The sequence below is a fragment of the Anopheles stephensi genome, chromosome 2, assembly GCF_013141755.1.
Source record: "Anopheles stephensi strain Indian chromosome 2, UCI_ANSTEP_V1.0, whole genome shotgun sequence".
NCBI lineage: Eukaryota > Metazoa > Arthropoda > Insecta > Diptera > Culicidae > Anopheles > Anopheles stephensi.
Genome location: NC_050202.1, coordinates 66,569,233 through 66,589,640, shown reverse-complemented (window position 1 = coordinate 66,589,640; position 20,408 = coordinate 66,569,233). Strand labels below are relative to the sequence as shown.

Here is a 20,408-nt window from a genome sequence, read left to right as displayed (position 1 = left end):
CACGGATTGGCGGAAAACTTCATTCAGAAGGCTAGTTTGTGCGAAAATCGAGATTCCTCAAAAGATAATGCTCGGGAAGATTGGGACTCTTGCAATGAAGAAGGGGGCGAATGTTCCCAGGGAAGAAGCTTCCCTGTCCTGTACCTGATTGTGATACGGAGGTAGAATTCCCCAAACGGACTAACGGGGTGTGCCGATGTTTATTGATATGAATATTAGCGCAGATGAGCATGGGGAATTTAGAGGGTATTATTGTATTACCGGACCCGGTATGGCTTTCCTTGGCTTGACTGTTATCAAAATATCTGTGGCATATCGAAGGTCTCGTGTTCGTTCTAATTCAGCAACGATAGCTGACGGTTTGCGGTGAGCATTTAGAGATTATCGGTATGCGACACGGCAGTCCGGTGGAAGATTACCCGATTGAATGACTAGAGTATCAATTTGGCAATCAAGCTGAATCGCTTCAAAGTCGGAAAGTGGTTTTATTGCACTGCTTGCAAACCTCAGGAGAGAAAGGGTCATTTTTAAATAAATAAACGGTTTCAATAAAGCGTTAAAATCCTTCATTTTTATAAAACAATCATTCTCCCACACAAGCGCGCGCGCACCGTTTACTCGAGGATAAAAACAATATTGCTCCAATTAAACATTAACCAGCCGACCATCACGGAAATGGGCAAGCGTGAAATTTCTTCAGTCGAGTGTTGCGTGCAACAGAACGAATGAGCGAGAAAAAAGCCTAGCACGCGTTTAATTAATTCACTGTGTGCGTGTCGAAATATGCTGACATTTATCGTTTCACACTTTTGCCACCATTTTGCCAAATTGGACTGTACTCCGCCGGCACGTGAATATATAATGGAGCAGCAGATTCATGCGTGTCCAAATAATGAAAAGAGAGGGAACAGCGCAGTAAACACTACGCAGCACTTCAACAAGCGACCCGTTGCCAACGGAATTGTATGTTAAACTTAATAAAAATAGAGGAAGAATAATAAAAATACCCCCTGGAAGAATCCATAGCAACCGCCAGAGTCCATTTGGAGTGGAAAATGGAAAATTTATCGCCCATCTCCAGCCGTGCTTCAAACGAGTCCCGGCCAACGGACAATCTAACACACAAAAGGATGCCTGATGCGAAGTGTTATCCAACTTAGTGCCCTTTATGAACTGTTCGATATGAGGGGATGAATGGAGCAAAGGAAAAAGAAGTGCAGAGGAAAAAAAACGAAACCACACAACAAGTTCCAAAATGGATCGCATAGAAGCTGCAATCGTCCATCAAATACGATGGGACGTCCGGTTTTTCTTTGATCGAAAACAAAACTTTTCCTGTGTCATGAGCACCGTCCACCCAGAATGGGATATGGTGTGCTTTATTGTGTGGTGCCGTGTGCCGCCTGCCATTGTCCCTTGGGTGACATTGTGTTTGCCACCTCCCGCGTTTCGCCCAGCGAGCTCGAAAGCGGCCTCTTGAAATCCGACGAGAAAAAGCAACTCATCGAAGCGACACGAACCACCGGCACCTTCGGGGCTGTCCCGGGTTGCGTTCGTCCAAACTGTGCGCCATCACATCGCAACAGGACGCAACTACATGGATGATGATGATGATGATGATGATGAAAGAAAACTTTGATGCTTCTGAAAATTTTATTTAATAAAAGCGTAAAATCTCAGCGGGAAGTTCGCTTTCAGAGTCAATTAAATTATCAATTTTCCAACCGTCCCACTCCACCATGTGTTCGCTTGAGGGATGGAAAATATGAGGCCGGAAAATGCGCTGATGTCGCTGAATCGAACACTGCCCGGGTGAGGGTCACCGGGTGCCGATAGAAATCGACCAGCTGCAAAACCACCACCACCACCGCCACCCTTTGCACCCCGGCCTAATCCATGTTTGGCAACTTTCCACCCCAATCGTTTTGCCTCTCTCCACATTCTCCTTCCCCGATCCCACGGCAAATCGTCCTAGACGGCGCCAAATGATGATGGGACATAAAAAGCACTGCCGAACGGGAACTGGTTTCGGGGCGGCTCAATGGCGCCTGGAATGGATAGTGGAAGCTCGTCACGGGGAGAATCGCGATATCGCTTTTAATGCTATTAGCCTCCGCACAAACGGATTGAAACCTCCGGCGAACGGTGGGCGGTAAGTAGGAGTCAAAAGGAGACACGTATAGAAAGGGAAAAGGGGGTGTGAGGATTTTTTTTCATTTTTTGTTTTACTTCCATCTCATCGGATTCACTGTTAGCGTCTGCGCTTATTAGTGTCATCATCCCATGATTGAAAGTGAGGATCGATTTTGCGGTAATGCAATCAGAGCATTTTTAAAACGAAAGCCACATCCGACGACGCTTTTAGAAGGGGCTTATTAATTCAATTTAAATTTCGCCCCAACATTCTCAACCATATCCGCTCATGGCGGCAGATTAACGGAGCAGAAAGTTTGCTACCGATACCTGGGCGAGTTAAATTGGCCTAAGCAACGTTCGGTTGCCGCCATTACCGTAATGCTTGGGCATAGCGGGAAAAACATCGACTTGCGGCTACCTGTAGCGTCCGTGTACAGCAACTTATTAATTAACACCCAGCCTTACCTATCGACCGATACAGAAGAAGGTGGCTTTATCGCCATTTGTTTCAGCCCATCCACCACTATCAATTGAGCGGAAATTCGTTTGCTTTCAAGATGGGATGATTGCGGCGAAACTTGGGAGAAGCGGCGGTGGGGAGTTCCAGGACAACATTGAAAACCAAGTGGTTTGGAGAATTTTGGTTATGTTCTGCGTGTTCTTTTGTACAGTTTGTTTTATCAACTGTTCACTGCCTCTTGCCTGCCTCCAGGTCATTCACAGTCAATTAATCACCGACTTTACGAAGAACAGCCCCGACTCCCAGCAGGCACAATGGTGTCGTAATGGAAATGTTGGTGTTAATGTAGCCAAAAGGAATTAAGGGTGGGCCGGAGCGTTTCTTTCGGGTAGGCATCGGTCACGCTACATAGCGTCGGTGAATGATGTTTATTGGAAGTTTGAAAAAATGACGACTACAAAATATGCTTTTTATTGATGGAATGCTGTGCTTTATGCTGTGGCAAATTTATTTACACAAGTTTTATTATAAGTATCAGTTTTTACTGAACGCCTTATCGAAACATAAATGAATATATATGCTGAATCAAAAGAGTAGACGATACCCTGTTGTTTATCATTCTTCAAGCCATCTTGTCCATTGCAAAGAAATATCATGGAATGTGTCGTGGTAGTAGTAGGTTGGATTTGTTCTTGTCTTGCGTAGTAAAATTCGAATGAATTTTAGAGTAACTCATTCGGAATGGATCAATAAATCAGGATTTTCATCAAACTACAGCAATTGGATTGATGAGTAGGCTGGAAATTCAATTATGTCTGTATGTTACACGAATGTATCTTGAACAATCGACTGCAAACTAGCCTTGAGGGGTACAGTGAAGAGCATATTATCATAGCTGATTTTATAATGAATGTCAATAGATTAAACATTCAAAAATTAATCATGTACAATTTTAATCTCCAGCTTTAACTTATATTTTTGGCCAAACAAATAGCGCTCAAAAGACAATCCATTTTATCAACCGAGATAACCAAATACATAAACAAGTTGTTTGTTGAATGTCGGTATAGTCTGGATTGGCAAATTGAGTGTGATACATGAGTTACCAATAAAAATATTATCAAACCTACATAGCATAGTGTAGCGAATCACCAAGCTCGTTTGTTTCTACACCATCTGTGTGAAGATGATTGTTGCTGTTTTCTATAACATATTTTCTTTCAGCACAATAACATTCTCCGAACTCCAATCAATTTTTTCCCCTACGTTTTGAATCAGCATATTTACACTGCATGATAGTATTAAAATACTCTTTTGCTCCACACCGATTCGCTCGGACTAGAAGTATAGTAATCAAATAAAAAGATAGCTCCAATTTCTCTTACGGCAAAAATGATGCCAGCCCACAGACAGATAACCCTGCACGGTGATGAAAAACCACTGGCTGTGGCTTACTGATGCATTTTTCCCACTGCTCGCGAAGCAGTTACATGTACCGCAGCCCCACATGATTAGATTTTACAGTTTGCACGGCAGCAAAACATGCAAACTAAAAACCAGCTGTGTGCTTTCAGCAAAACAACAGCATCCTTCAGTGTCCCACAGTGTCCCGCCCGAATGCTCCCGCTTCTGTTGTCGTTTGCAGGGTGTACATTTTTCTTGTTGTCGGCGAAGAAATGACAAATTTTCCTCCCAGCAGGAGGCAAAACAACCCAGTGAACTGTAATTGAATTTCAACCCGCTCGACAGCATGTGGCCCGGGCCACTGGAATGCCACCGTCGTCAACGATCGATGCACTTTGCTTGTTTGTATGTGAGTGTGTTTGTGTGAGGGACTGTTCACTCGAACGCGGTGGGAGTGGTGGCTGGTCAAGCGACCGGTTTTTAACTCTCACACAGGTCAAACCATCAACTTCAGAGCATATCAAAAAGTAAACCAAAACTCCAAAAAACATACTCGAAAACAGAAAAATGCAGCAAATGTAGTAAAAAAAATCATACTTAATATATTAAGCATTCCTTAGGATGTTTGTGGTTAGGCCAAGCTTATACCCTGGATCATTTCGTGCAGCCATTCAATGCTGGTGCATTTTTTTGTGTATGTGTCGTAGATTCCGTTTTCTCCCGTTTGGGTCGAACTGGGTACAAGTGCAACGAGTACTCGTATGACCATCGAAGAAGGATGAGTTGGTTTCTGCTGTGGATATGGGAATCATGCAGATCTCGAACAGCCGATAGCAAGGCACTTGCAAAAGTCGCAGCGCAATCGAATTGGAGATGAATTTTTAAGTGATAGTCCATTAGTCTTCACTTTCCTGTTCGGATAAAAATGGGAAACCGACTGGGTAATCGGATTTTCAGTGGAAGTAAGATAGAAGAGCAAGATTGAATTTGGCTTTCCTTGGGCAGATTTTGTTTCTTTCCTTTGGAAAAGAGTAGCAGTTTTACTTGCATAGCGCAACAGTAACATATTAGATTATACTCGCATGTTTTTTTCTTCGAATCATTTCCTCTATTTGAGGTTGACAAATTTCGAACTAAATATAAATGTTTAGTAATGTAAATTTTGAAAGAAATTACATGTAACCAATTTGTTAAAGGAATTAAAAGAAAATTGCTTGGATACAAACTCGTGAATGAATTTAATTGATTATAGAAGAAAACTCCTAAAATATTATAAAACTCAATCAAAATGATCGTACCAGTGAATGTTTTTTGTTGTTAAAAGTTTATCATAACAGTAAAAGATTTTTGTCAATTAAAATTTTAAAAATTCTAAGAGACAATTGAACGTTTAAATATGATTTTAACGATCTAAAACTTGTTCCTGAAACAAATTGCATGAAAACGATGCATGAAAATTCACATTTTCAATTTCACTATCCAATTTGTCCCCGTTTTGAATGTACAGAAAGCGTCCGTTAAGCACCTTACCGAAGCTGACCCGGTGCCAACGTGTAACGTTCAGGTTAAGACCAAGTCAAGCGAGAAGTTTTGTAAAATAAACCAATGATAAATGGCCGGAGCAAGCGACACGGCGCACCGAACGGTGATTCATTGGGCAAGCAATCACAAGCCCCGGATCGATCGGTTCCCTCTTCTCGTCTGCGGGTTGCTGCAAAGATCTGCACACAAACAAACAAAAAACTCACATCCCATTTCCTGTTGCGCAACCCCGACCCAACCTTCCATTGTGCAGTTGGGGCTGGTCAATACGGTTGCTGTTGTGCTGTGGCAGTCACCGATACGGTTCCATTGTCCCTGGGACAACGCATCAACGGGCAGCGGTAGCAACCAGTACTGCCGGGAATGAGCATAAAACATCGAATATCGGACAGGGAACCACATTTTACCGTTCCTCGTAATGCAGGGAACGGTGGTTTCTTTTCGTATGGCATGTTTTTCTTTCCGGTCTGCTATACCCAGGCCGTCGTGGAGCGGAGAAGATTTTTTTGCTCTAATCTTTTCGTTTCCTCTCCAATGGCTGCAAGAAAAGTGAGAATGCACCAAGCGAACGACGTTGGAAACGAGATGGAACTGTCCTCCGATTTGGCTTTGTACGGTGGTGACGGTGGGTTTTCCTTTTGGGTCGATTGTTAGACCGGTGATAAATCACCTTTGGTTCACCTGGTGCTCTTGTACTGGGTGTCAGTTTGGTTAGTTTGCTTTGGCCGGTGAGTGGGACACGGGCCAGATTAACGGAACGGCAGCAGAACAGAAATGTAAACCCGAAACAGACACCGAAACGAAACCACATGCACCGTTGACTTTTCCGTTTAGAACCGTTGTGTGAAGGTGTAATGTGAATAATAGTGTGTTTAATTCGTCGATACAAGGTTTGTAATGGTTTGTGCGAGCTAACTCTGAACGGATAGATAAGCCTTACTTACAATTCATGTCAAGCGTTATCGAGGCCGATATCGGATTCGTCACGTTGTTGTTGGCAGCCTGGCACGTGAAGACCGATTTCAGATGTTTCCGCTCAAGTCGATGCAGGACGAGCGTGTTTTTGACTCGCTTGTCCGACAGTACGACGGAGGTATTGTTGATGATCTTGTTCTCGTACCACCATTGCACCTTCGGTAGAGGACGACCTGTTAAGAAATAGCAAGTATTTAAAACATTTGAAGTAGAGTACAATAATATGTTATATTATTTATTATATTTAAAAGAATCAAAAATTAAGCTGTAAAAATCTCTTTACTGAACTAACAACTTCTAAATTTTAAATAATAAATCCAAAACGAAAGTCAATACTTGTTCATTTCCACACGACACGGATAGTTTTAAACAACCCACACGCTTACCCTATTTAAGTGGCTTCAAATCATTCATGCAACGCTAATCATTAAACTGGATTAGATTGTGCCTTAAACACATGTTAACACAGCTTCACGCATGTTACATTGATTGGGCATCAATCAATTACAGGCAAATCGGCACCATTCAAACGGAAACTAATAGTTATTTTACATTTCAACTATACATTGCGATTCCATCCACTTACCACCCGTCGAGATGCAGGTAATGTTGATCGTCGCTCCCTCATTGTACGGGCCCAGAATGTAGTGCCGAATGTGCGATCCTTTCTCGTCCACTATCAGCAGCTTCTCCGGAGGCACTGTTGAAAGGCACACAAACAGATGAAAAGTTTGTTAGACGCTAATGGTGACAAAATTACGTTTCCGATGTGTTTAGAGGTGGGCAAAAATACACTCTAGAAAATTGAATTGGTTGTGGTTGTGATGTTTGTTCTAAGAAAGTTCATCTAAAGAACATGGTAGAAGTTCTCCGCACTATTGGTCTGTGAAGGACAGAAAACACACAACTCAGAATTTTAACGAGGTTTGTCTCGAACAGCTATTAAAACAATATAGATAAGCCCTTATTTTAAATGGAAATAATTGAATTTTCTGGAGGCAATACCATTACATGTTTTATATTATAAGCTTTAATAATATGTAAATAATTAATTTTACAAATATATTTATGGAGACGCCTAGTACTTTATTCGAGCAGGATGGTGCGGAATACATTTTAAGGAGGCGCCTAATACTCTATTCAAACAAAATTTGTTTGGCTATCTAAATTGTGCATATATCCTGTCAACGAAGTAAATGAAAATGAAATATAAGGTTCTTATTTGACTGGTAAAGTAAAAGCTCCAAAAGACTGTTTTATTAAAATAATCCATTTCAACTTCAGATGACGAAATCAAGACTAGATGCAATTTAGACAAAAGGAAATAAAAATTAGGAACAACATGCCACCCCATAGTGCATTTATGTTATGGCGTGGCTTCTAAATAGTGTGAAAGTCCATTAAATTCACCACCCATCTCACCATAAATTTCATTCACACACCGACTAGAAGTATTGCTTTAAAGATGAGAAAAACTTTTCGCTCCATTTTTTGTGTCTATCCTCGTTCTAAGAATCCGGTGTCGTACGACCAACCAAGCTCTTGAACCGTCCAAATAATTGTATCGTTGGAACTTTAAGAACTCTGCAATTCACCAGCAGATCGCATCCGAATCACACGACACTGTGGCCAACCGTTTGCCGTGCTGTTTGTTGCACATTTTTCCCTGCATTTCAGATGCGGGGTGTATTGACCGCAGCTATTACCGGGATACTACTGGGCGGAACATTTCGGTGACGTTTGGTTGCAATAAATTTACACCCCACTGTCACTGCAGGCCACACTGAGCAAACCCGCTGCACGCTCACCTCCACCCAGTGTGCTCCCGGAACAGCAAAGTGTCAACCACAACAGTTTGTGCTTTGCAGAAATGAAGAAGTAATTTAATGTACAGTAGCTTACGATGATGAGATACATTGCTTACTTGCCTGAAATTCAGGACAAGACTTTGATAATGTCACACAGTAAACAAACCGGATACGGTTTTGGAAGTAACCATGGGGATAATTAAATAAATGAGGCGTCTTTTGGGTAAACAGAAGGAAGGGTCGTTTGTCAACTTCTTCGAAAGGAACGTAAACCGTAACTCTAAACCTCTGCAAAGCAGTTGAAGGTTAGAATTCGCAGAGTAAACGTAGCATGATCAGTCTGGTTAGACATTTTTGTAGCGAACCAAGCGGATGTGGTTGGAAATATCGTAAAAAATCTAACATCTAGCTGCAGAATGTTCAAAAAGTCTGTTGCACCTTAGGGTGGGTGTCACTTCAGAATGTTGTACTGCAGCAATAAATATTGCTTGCATCTGGATGCTCAACTATTTGTAGGCAACCAAATTGTTGTTTAAAATTTCACATTTGAAAATGCATTACACTATAGGATAAAGAGTACATGTTAGAGAAGGGTTGTTTGAATTTCACAGTAATCAAATATATGAATAAGATAGTGTACAAAGTTCAGCAGTATTTATTTTAATAATATTATCCTTCCAATCCACATCCGCCACTCCTTTTTTGTTATTCGTTGTGTTGTCTTTGTCTTAAGTGTTAAGTTTTTTTTTGTTGTAGTGCCACGGGTGATCCGCTGACGAAGCAACAGCATCCGGGGTCAAAGACGTCACTGTCGTAAGAAGAGAGGCAGAATTTTTCTGTAACAGTGTCCTTCATCTCTGTCTAGCCTTGATGGAGCGAGTGCGGCCTTGCTGGCGTTGGGTTCGGAGGTGGTCGGCGGGTTCAACCTCGTAATTAGCAGAGACCCTGCTGTTACGGGATGGAACTCGCCGATAGCTTCTGAATTCGGTGCTGGCTTGATCGAGCTCGGGCTATCACTGCTGGGCAGATTGAGGTCCACTGTTCACAGGCAAATGTTTGTGCTGTCACAATTGTTGTTTTCCTTCTGTTTTGTTTCAGTCCAGATCCGTTACACGGAAGGATGGAGTCCCGTGTGTACACATCTCAACCACCAACACACTCTACACAGCAATAGACCCGGACCAACAATAGAACTGGACAAACTCACCACAACCTCCACACATCTACAACCGAGCACGCCCGGGATAAGGCGAAATATCAGGGAGGAAATGCCTTGGTAATTTTTAGTGTCATTGAATTTTGTACTTCGTCAGTACATGCGGTACTGACCATACGGCGTCAAGCCGTCATAATCGAAAATAAATAAATAAATAAATAAATTTATTTTAATAAATTTTGTTCAACTGGTTCATCCCATAACAAGTAAGGCAGCACCTTAAGTTCTCTTCCTTTTCTTGGCCTAACGACTTCATAGGTCATACCTGCCATTACTGGCTTACTAGACTTATTCATAACGCATAGTTAGATAATCAATCCTCACTTTTCGGGTACAACCCAGGTGGAATTTCAATCCTGGCCCTGCCCTGAAATTTTCGTAAGCTTATTCAAAAGAGCAGATTTTATATGATTAGTTACTTTTGAAAAAAATAAAATTAAAATTTAAATTCTATGATCATCAGCTACATTTAAAACAACTTAAGCTTATACTAATTTCAATTTAAAAACGTGCTGTTTATTGTTCCTACAGTTAAAATATCGGAGAGTTGATTTTTTTAATTTTAGTTTTATTAACTTTTGATTACTCAACGTTCCAACAACGTTTGAATTATTGTTCTTTGGAAACTTTCGCATACTGAAAGCACTCTTGACTTGTGCACGACTCATACACTCATGCACACATAAACGACGTGTACATACATGGATGAGACTCATCTCGAATTTCTATATGCTGAGCTTGTCTCTTCGAAACTCGTGACATCCAATCCGATGCAGCTGTGCATCATCTGGACAGCATATTAACGATGCTATTACACAAACTTCAACTCTTTCGCTCTATCTCTCTCTCTCTCTCTCAACATCGTCAAGAAAGTGCAGCTTAAGGAATGCACTTGAAGGCAACCTTCGTCACAAACCGTCCAGCAGGATGGCACAACTTTCATAGCAGTCGTGCTGAAAATGCCATCAATATTCTATCAGGCAGGCAGGTTAAACTTTTGGATACCCCATTGCAGGCTGGCACATCAGCTTGCCGTACGGGTAAACCTTTATGCACCCATATGCATACTCTCACAAAACGAAGCCGTGAACAGTAGCATCAAACGGTGAGCGTTATCGTGTATGTAAAAAGATAAATTCAATGAACTAATTGAATAACAGAAATATGCAGAGTGAGCTTTCCTCGTGCACGGATCGACTTCATCATTGGTTGCGTAATGCGTATGCGATCGGATTATAGCTACAATCGAAACTGATGAATAAGCTATCCTCAAGAAGAACTGAAAACTGAAAGGTTTTCTGGACGTCAGGTTTGATTTTTACAGAACGATTAGAAATTCTAGTTATTGATATGCGATTAATAAGCTTTTGAAACAATAGGGTGCTCTTTTCAATGTTTTTGTTCAAATAAACCTACACAAAGATATCTGAAGAGCACAAATGTTTTCGATCTATTTTGTCAGCGTAGAGTTCTAAAAGTGCATCAATTGGCATCTTTAAAATGCCGACCAGTAAGAAAATTCAGCTTCACATAGCGTCCTTTTGTACGTTCACCCTTCACTTAAACCACAAAAACTGAAACCGTTGCAGTTTTAAGCATTCTCATCACTTACCAAACCAGTTGGGCGTAGAAGTTCGCAACGCTTTCCCAAAACCGAAGCTCACAAGCACTCCGATGCTCCCCTATGCACTAGCGTTTGACTTAATTGAATTTACCATTTGACGAACGTACCGAATCGACAATATTTCTGTCCTGACAGAAGGGATCTTCCAGGCTGAGGAGAGCAATGCTTGCTTTTCTTAGTTTTGAGAATAAGAAGTCACAAGAACCAATAAGCGGCGTAAGATGAATGAATGCACCAAGATGGAACGCTGAGCACACTGATGCTTTTTCGACAAAATTCAAGACTTGCAGTTGAAAACGATGCCAGACGACGGCAATGGTTGTGCTTTTTAAGGATGCAGACAGATGCACACTTGAGATGCAGCCTTTCGTTAGTTCTTTCGGCAGCAAACGCAACAAAAACCGGGTCAAGGCTTCGGGAGAAAGTGAGTACAAAAACCGTTGCAGAACTTTTGCATCTCACAAAGCTCGATCGCTGTCCCCAAATATGCTCGACATCCGTGTAGCATCGTTGGGTTTTTTTTCTCCTGCTCTTTTGAGTACTGAACGCTTTGCAAACCCGGGAAGCTTGATTTATGTTGTTGCATCTTCCCGGTTTTGTGAAGGCGAGTTCGTTTTCCTTCTTTTTGGTCGAACTTTGAAAGGTTGCATCTTGAATTGCTCAGGCACGGGTGACGCAGTACCATCAGTTCCGTCACCTTACCTCGGCTGGATACTTTAACGGTTGCAAATATCTCCTACGAAGTGCCATATTTTTTGTTCCTCGCTTTATTTGCAATGAAGGTGCAGTAGACACGTCATTCCTTTTCCAATCCAGATGAAGCGCACTCAAAGCATCTGCGCGATGGTAAAATTACTACAAGAGCACAGTAAGCATCACGGTTTTCTATGGGTATTTGCTTGAATGGTGAAACTGTTTCATGGTATGGTTTTTGAGAACCGTAGGAAACTCTTGCTCAGGATCAGAAGTAGCATCTATTATCACCGTTACGTAGTTTGACAAATTGGGTAGCTTTCGTTAAATGGCGAACGCAGGCTGGCAAGCATTAGTTCGGGGGCTGTCATTGGTGGATTATTTCGGAAAGTTTTCGGGTTTTTTCCGAGTGTATTTGTAGGTATGAAGCTTAAAAGTTGCACATGTGATTTATTCTTCCGAAGCAGAGACCATAAACGCTACTCACCTATAACAGTCAGCTGAACGCGTGTATTGCGCGTAGGGCTTTTATGAAAATCGACCCGACACCGGTAGATCCCGCTGTCGGTCGGTTTCGTCTGTAGGATCTCCAGCATGGCTGGCGTTCGGTTTGGGTAGAAGTTGGTCCGTCCATCGAAGGATGAATTAGAGCTACGGTGCGATCCTTCCCGTACATCACGAGCGTCAAACCTGGGAACGAAAGTGGGAGTGAACATGAAGAATGTACAAAAAAGAGTACAGCACTTGCTAGAGCTAAATTTAAATCGGAAAAAGCTGGCTACCTAGCTTTATCACTACCGCTACTGCTGCTGATGAACTACAGCCCCACCGGCATCAAAAACTCCAAAATTGTAAAACCGATTGCTTTGAAGCTGTGTGGCTTACGTAAAAGTTTTTTTTGTTTGTTGGCAAGTCAGGCATTCGTGCAACCGTACGGCAGCGGCACAGCAATCAACGTGAAACCACACGTTCCATCACTTACTGGGAGTTTAAAACGAACACAGAAAAAGGAAACATGATCAAAACGCAAGAAATGAGACCGAAAATAAAAATAGAAATTGTTTCACCTAGCTCCAGGGACACGCTGATTAGAACGCACGAAACGAAATCAGTGGAAACATGCACCAAGTGTACACACAGCTAAAACTAAAGCCTAATAATGCTACACGACCGGTCCGCTTTCACACAGCCCACACTTCTTGGTGAATTACTTTCTCATTAAAACTTAATCAAAAACACAAATTGAAAATAATGAAAACCACGCTTCTGGTGTTGACGACCCCGGACATGGCGGTACCGTGCAGGCGGCATGAGCCATGGATGGGTAAGTGTAATGGTACTCATATTTCTGGGAAGTCTGCCAAAATCTCTCACACCACCACCGTGCTAGTGACGATCCGATCCAGCATCACGTGGCTTTATCGTTAAGGACGTCCTTTTTCGGAACGCTGAAATTTCTACGCACGCGGTAATCGTTCCGTACCCGAACGACGGTAAGCCGAAACCACTTGGCCTCGCCGTTGCTTGACACTTGCTGGCAGTAGCCCGGGAGCAGGTCGCCACGTGAAGAATGGCTTTGGGTGAGAAATTATGACAATGATTACGTTTCCGACATACGTTCATTTATCATGTAAAGGTACACTCGACAGTGAAGCAACGACAGCGAATGAAAGGAAAGTTGATCTTTTGCCTTTTCTTTTGCTGGCACACTTAATGGGTCTTGTCTTGCTCAATTTGGACGTTAATGGTATTCCAGGACCTTGTTTCAAAAAATGATTGCAAGGTTGGTGTTTTTTCTCCTCTCATCTATCCTTCGCCGTTGTATGAACTTATCAGCAAGTGTATTATGTTACACCGATATTTTGTTGATTGTAAATACCGTTTGTATCGTGAATATTGGGCTTCAATGCTTTGTTTTAAATTCTTTTCATAGTCGCTCAGAGCATAAATAGTTCAATCCAAAACTCTGTCACATAGCGATCCATTTGCAATCCAAAGTAATAACGTTCCAAAAATAATGTAACAGCAAACCAACATGCTATTATTCAATACTAGAATGGATGTCTAGCCAAAAATGGCAATAAAAACAAAATACCATACTCCACCGTTTCTTATTTACTCCCTGGCTAAGCCTAAGCCATTGAAACGAGTAGAAAATCGGATAAAAATGATTTTAAATCCTATCCACATGGATGAATGTTACATGTTGGGATGTAATGGATTGGGAAGATTTCACAAAGAAGAGCAATAATGAAGAGGACGAAATAGAAGAAAAGAAACCCATCACTGGTAACCCTCTAAATAATCCTCTTGCAGCTTTTCCTTACTGGTGCCCGCATTGTTCGTGATATTTGAACCACGAATAGAAGTAAAAAAAAATCCTAAAATTTCACAACGACAACTGCGCCTCTCAGCAGTGAACGCAACAAACGTAGGTTTCGCATCTAGGTGAATCTGAATGGTACGAATGGAGGCAAACCAGCTCAAAAGATAGCAATGCTCAGATAAGCTCGCTTTTATGACATCGAATCCATTTGGTGGTGTTCAAGCATACTATTGGCGGATTTGATTTCATTTCTTAACACATGAAAAAGGCATCAAAATCATTTATTCTTCCGTGAGGCTTTTACTAAACAGCTTGTTTAAACTACAAGTATCATAATAAAGTACGTTCTATTAAATTCTCCATAAAATAAGTACATTGAAAATATCAACACATATATCAGGCAAAACATCTGCAAAATAAAGCAATAAGAAAAAAGACAAAGCTCACACACATGCCTAGACAAAAAAAAAAAATAGAAACCAGGCAGAAAAGAGGCAACGTCAAGAATGGCCTCTTATCTGTTTCTCTGAATATTCGCTGGAATGCTCATATTTTTCCCATGGGGTTAAGCTGCGGGTTGGGCCTGATTTGGGGCGGCTTCTCGCACGAGAGACCTCTCACCGGATTTCCTACTGTTGCCCAACAGTGTCCTCTTCGCCGAAACCATTCATACATGATCACCATTATGTTGGAGTGTAGTAGCCCAAAGGCTACCGATATAATTTCATCCTTCAGAATTTGCTCAGCCCTTTTGTTTCTCACCCAAATCCGTGCCGCTCTGCACATAAAACCAACGCAGAACGAATGGTTGGGATCGGATGCGGGCTTTATCCACAACTAACCCGTCGGCGACAGGCCGTTTGGTACATAGCGTGAATACGCGCCATCCCAAGTGGAAACCGGATGCAGCATGAATAAACTGAAGGAAGCAAATAAAAAATTATCGTTATTTATTTATTATTTTTGCTTCGCTGCAGAAGCCGGAGCATTCGGTACAAAAATATATACCTCTTTTTTTTTGCCTCTTCATCACCGGCAAATACTGTGGCGATTTCCCACGAGAGAGAGATTTTACTCCCATGGCGAGTAACCGAGGACCACTTCCTACAGGACGGACGGGGTTCAGAATATGTTGCGGTTATACCGTCCAGCGCCGTACGTTGACGGAAATGGCTTCGATCAGCAGGAAAAAAAAGGAAAGGCATTTCCAACCTCAGACCAATGGTTTGGAGCCGCCTGTTATCCGATCGTCGAGAAAATTGCTGGAAAACAATCCGGATTGCTGTCCTGCTGTCCCACCTCATCCACGACACGTGTAGATGTGATACTTGATGTGGAAAAATACCGGAAATGAGAACAACAATGAAGCGCCATGATTTGAGAACGATAGTACAGCTTGCGCGAACTGGAACAGGACGCTCGGTTCAGAGGGCAGGGAAAACGTTCAAGCGACGGGGAAAATAAAAACGCAACGAGAATGTAATCATAGCGAACCGGTTGTGCTATTTGCCAGTAACTACAGTCCTCCAGCACCGGGATATTGCTGTGGCAAAGGACAATTCATCAGAAAAAATGAGAACTTTACTACTAGATTCACTTTACCCTGCAAATCCCGTAGCATTTCTCGTGCATGAAATGGAGGCGCATGGTACATGAAGGTGGAAAGGCTGGCTTTGTCGGTAGCTTGGAGTTTAAATTGAATAAAGACGGCTATGCTCTCAATACCATCGCATGGCAAGTGTTGCTGTATCGTACCATGTACCTAACGAGCAAAATTCTATGAAAAGCACTCTTATTAAAGCGATAGAACAGCGGCTTTGTTCAAGAATGTGTAAGTCTTTTACACTGCAAGCACTTCAACGCATTTCACAGATAAACATACATTCAAATGAAACAATTAGAAAGAACTTGCCTCAAAGTTCATCTCAATGCTACAGTAAACTGTTTCGAAGTATAGCTTCATTTGGACGTTTTATTATTCTGACACAAGAGACCATGCCGTACAGTTTTTAGCCATGTACATAACGATAGAAAAACCACGCTCAGCTTCCAGAAACAATTCTTCGCAGCTAATAAGAAGTACTTTTGTCACCTTAATTAAGACACTAACGTGACTAGGAACGGCAAGCTGTAAACAATTTATCGCTCTCGGCTCTACCAGAACGAGTTCCTCGAGGCGCAAAAATGCACGCCAACCACGGAGCCGTTGGTGAAACGGAAACACTGTACTTACGTGTAGAAAGGGATCGTCTGGGCACCCTTGTACCAGATCACCAGTATCGCCCGGTCACCGGTAATTGGCGACGTGATGTTGCACTCCAGCTGGCCCACCGTACCCTGCACGGCCTCCGACAAATGCAGCGGTGCTGAAATGATTAGCAAGAACACGGAGATGGTTAGTGAGGGCAGCGCAAACACGTAGGCAAAACTGCGAATGGCATCGAAAGTAGAAAATGGAAAGAAAATAAATTGAATTTGGTGTTCGTTCTTCGCCCACTGACTTTGTATCAGTTTTGACATGCACTTTACAGGAAACCTCCTGGCACAGTGTGTTTGGATTTTGGAGCAGCTTTCGGTGGTCCAATGCAAAGAGGAAACGAAACATTCCGCTTGCGGTTGTAGTGTCGATAGTGCAGAAGCAAATTTACGTGAGATTCTTGAAATTCAATCAACTTAAAACATGAAGAAAACATCCAATATAAGCGAAATAAAATGCAAACAGTATAGAGTGGTAGCTCAGGAAGAAATAACTTCATTATTTCGAACGTACTAAGGCAGAAGAATTGCAACCATTTTCAAAGTATTGAAAAATATTCGGATTATTCATGAAATTATTCAATAAGGAAGTTACAAACTAAAGACAATCAGATAAAAGAGATATCACTATATTGAGTTTAAAGTAATTGTTCCAACGAACTTCAACTTTTACACTTTACATTTAGGGCTTGTATGAACGAACGGTTGCTTAGCAAGATAGCGAATACGGTTGCTTAGCAATATAGCGTTGACGGACCAGTTGGAACTGGGTGTCGTTTCTGTGATGTGACTGAGCCGTTTCTCGTAAGACGCCTTATGATTGGGAGCGATGGGGAGGCTGGTAGCTTGATAGTGGGCATTGTTTACAATCAAGCTATTAACTGATAACAGACTCCGAGTCCGACTGGTTGGAGGTTTTATGAATTGCAGCTTCCCAATATGCTGTTGTATGTGTACGGCCACTGTAAAATTGTTTTAAATTACAGGGTTGTGGGCATAACAACATTTTTTTAAGTTATACAATTTTAACCACTAATGTTCGGGCCGTCACCTGACTTGACCTGATTTCGGTCACCGGAACATCGAGCCTGGATTAAAAATTGATAGGAGATAGGATGTGCGAAGAAAAAATTATAATTTTGGCCCATTCGTATTAATTCGTTAAAATAGCCGAGAAAATAGAATTTAAAATGCCTCGATTTGCGTTTAAGGCACTTTACTGACATTGAAATGGTAAGATTATTTAGTCTAATCACTATCTGTAATACCCTTGACAAAACCTACCCGTACCCTTGAGAATATAAATATTTTAACATTTTAAATTTAAAATAATATTTTAGCCGTATTTTATTCTATTTTTTATTGCCGTCCCATAGTGCAATGATAACAAGACAGAATAGATCATCCGATCGAGTGGAGGAGAAGATTCTTAATCGCTTATTCTACTCGAGAGGGAGACAAGGTCCACTAGCTACGATTCCAGATTCCTCCCAGTATGAATACTACCTCCTGTTTTGCATGGTATCTTGGTATCGGTGAGGTACAAGTTGTGTGATGTGGGAATGGTTAGAAAGAGAAAACCGAAACCTTCCATTTCATCCGCCTTCCAAAATGAATTTTGCGTCGATCATCCTGATCATGATTGGTAGTGATGGTAAGTATAAACGAAAGAAAGAGCTACTGACATTCAATCTATAAGGACGAAAGAGAAAGCCACACATACAATATCGCTCGGTTTCGTCCAAACGATGATGAGTGAGAGAAAAGCTGCCAGCGTAGGACCTTTGATCAATACTACCTCCTGTTTTGAATGTTCTCTTGTTGTTCTAGAGTTGAAATCGGTAAAATTAGGAGGATGGGACGATACAATCTGGTATCGGGAGCTGTAATCGGAACGAGAAAGCAGCAGCTGTCTCTCCCAACCGTTTTCCCCTTCACGAACGGGAAAATACTAAACCAATTAGTTACTGGAGAGCGATAGAGTGGTGAGAAAGGAGAAACCGGATTTACTCCTTCTTATCACTCTCACGTACACTATCAACAATCTTCCCCTGATAAATATCGCACAGGAGAAGATCGTCCTACGAGTATTCTCTTTGTGGGAAACAGAGCAAACGATACCCAAGCTACTAACAAGAAAGAGGCAACCGAAGCATGTTTTCGTTGAGTTACCACACATAAACTTCCCCTCTTTGATAGCGAGAGCGAGATGTTCATCGTTGACTGCATCGTATTCTACATGTGAGAGAAAGGGTACACTAGCTTAACCATGCCAGCGATCAGCGATCATGAGCGAAAACTAGAAGGTACTCCTACCGAATTTCTTTTTTGTGGGAAAAGGAAAGATATATGTCGGACCAGTACCAGCTACCGATAGATGCTACCTCCCAAATTTCATGTTCTCTTGTTGAACGAGAGTTGAAAATTGGCCAATTTAGTGGGAGTCGTAATCGGAAAGAATATTTTTACCAATCAGGAACACCCAATCACAGGCGATCGATCATATTCCCCTGAAAATATCGCATTTCCCCTCCCTAGAAATTACTAATTCGTTTATTTTATTTGCGAGCGAAAGAGTTGAAAGAAAAGATAAATCGGATTTGGTCGGTCTCATCACAACTCACATGTACTATCGATTACCTTCTCCTCATTTATATTGAATAGCAGATGATCATCCACGGAGTATTCTCTTTGCGGAAGAAAGCAATCTGTATTGAAACTACTAATAAGAAAGAGCAAACTGATGCATTCCTTCCTTTAGTAACCAAACGCCACACTATCAATTAACTTCCCCTTACTGATAGCGAGAGTGGTATATTCATCCTGGACGTATTCCACATGCAAGAGAAAGAGCACACTGCGAGTTGCATGATCGCATGGTATCAGTCGGCTTTGGTAGTAGCGCAAACGAGAAGGATCTTCTGCCGTATTCTACTAACGTTAGAAAAGGTAGGCTATATCGCCGACCAGTACCAGCTGCCGATAAATGCTGCCTCCCGGATTTCATGTTCTCCTGTTAACAAAATTTGAAAATTTGACCGTTTTTGGTGGCAGCCTGGATTCGAATCGAATCGTTTATTTTCAAATTAACCGTCGCATTAGGCGCCTCCATCGAAAAATTTATTTCAATTTTTTTTTCAAAATTATCTTTAAAAATGTGGAATACCGCAAGTTTGAAGGGAAAAAATCGTATTTTTATTGAATAATTTTGGATATCTTATCAAGCAAATTGGACAGAAACACACCGATCGTTTAAATGTTTAAATATTTTCATAATATATTTTATCAATGTCTATAATAGCCTTTTTTCCATCACTACGTGATTGTTAATATGTGAAAATGAGAGAGAGAGCGAAAAAGAGTTTCTGACATTGTTCCGTGTCGGGGTATCGGGGTGTTTTTTTTTTACTGCCAGCACTGAACCTAGTGATGGATTATTAAGAGGGTAGGGTAAATTATATACGTGTCTGTCGGAACCTTACGCGATAATGACTATTACAGTAGGAATACATTCGTTACATTTGCTCAGCATCTAATAGAAGATCTAATGGGTTGGTTTGAGTGTGTGTGTGTCGTTTTTTGTTTTGGTTGAAACGGAAGTGCACCTTACTCAAAAGGGACATGGCTGTTTGCGCTCGAAAGTATATGTAACGCTGATGCTTTGGGCTTCAATCATCCGGGAATCAGTTCTAAACGGATTAGTAACGATGTGTGTGCTTTGATAAAACGCTTGATTTGCCACTCCGCTACGCTCTGACAACATCGATTGCTAGAAGTCCTCGCTACCAGTAGAGCAGGTTAATACACAAAAGTACCTCATCTATCAGTTACCTCACAACTAGTCGACAGAGCAACGACCGTTCTCCGCGGTTCACTTTCCTTCTTATGCTCTTCATGGTTTGGTATATTGCACTCGTATATTGCAGAATCGATACAGACTAACCAACGTACTAATGTGTAATGCACCG

At 41.6% G+C, this 20,408-nt stretch overlaps 1 protein-coding gene across 7 annotated transcripts in view; it reads right to left on the bottom strand.

Moving 5' to 3' along the window:
• LOC118504344 (nephrin-like) overlaps positions 1 to 20,408 on the bottom strand; it is a 140,293-nt gene that overhangs the window by 40,936 nt on the left and 78,949 nt on the right. For 6 of the 7 annotated variants that reach the window (XM_036038706.1, XM_036038705.1, XM_036038709.1 and 3 more), the window contains exons 3-6: positions 16,418 to 16,550; positions 12,346 to 12,548; positions 7,104 to 7,217; positions 6,487 to 6,690 (exon numbers count right to left, since the gene is read on the bottom strand). In XM_036038706.1, coding sequence (XP_035894599.1) covers positions 6,487 to 6,690; positions 7,104 to 7,217; positions 12,346 to 12,548; positions 16,418 to 16,550 — 654 coding nt within the window. Of the gene's footprint in view, positions 1 to 6,486; positions 6,691 to 7,103; positions 7,218 to 12,345; positions 12,549 to 12,640; positions 13,107 to 16,417; positions 16,551 to 20,408 lie in introns of those variants that run through there. The other variant, XM_036038711.1, reaches the window with a different exon arrangement.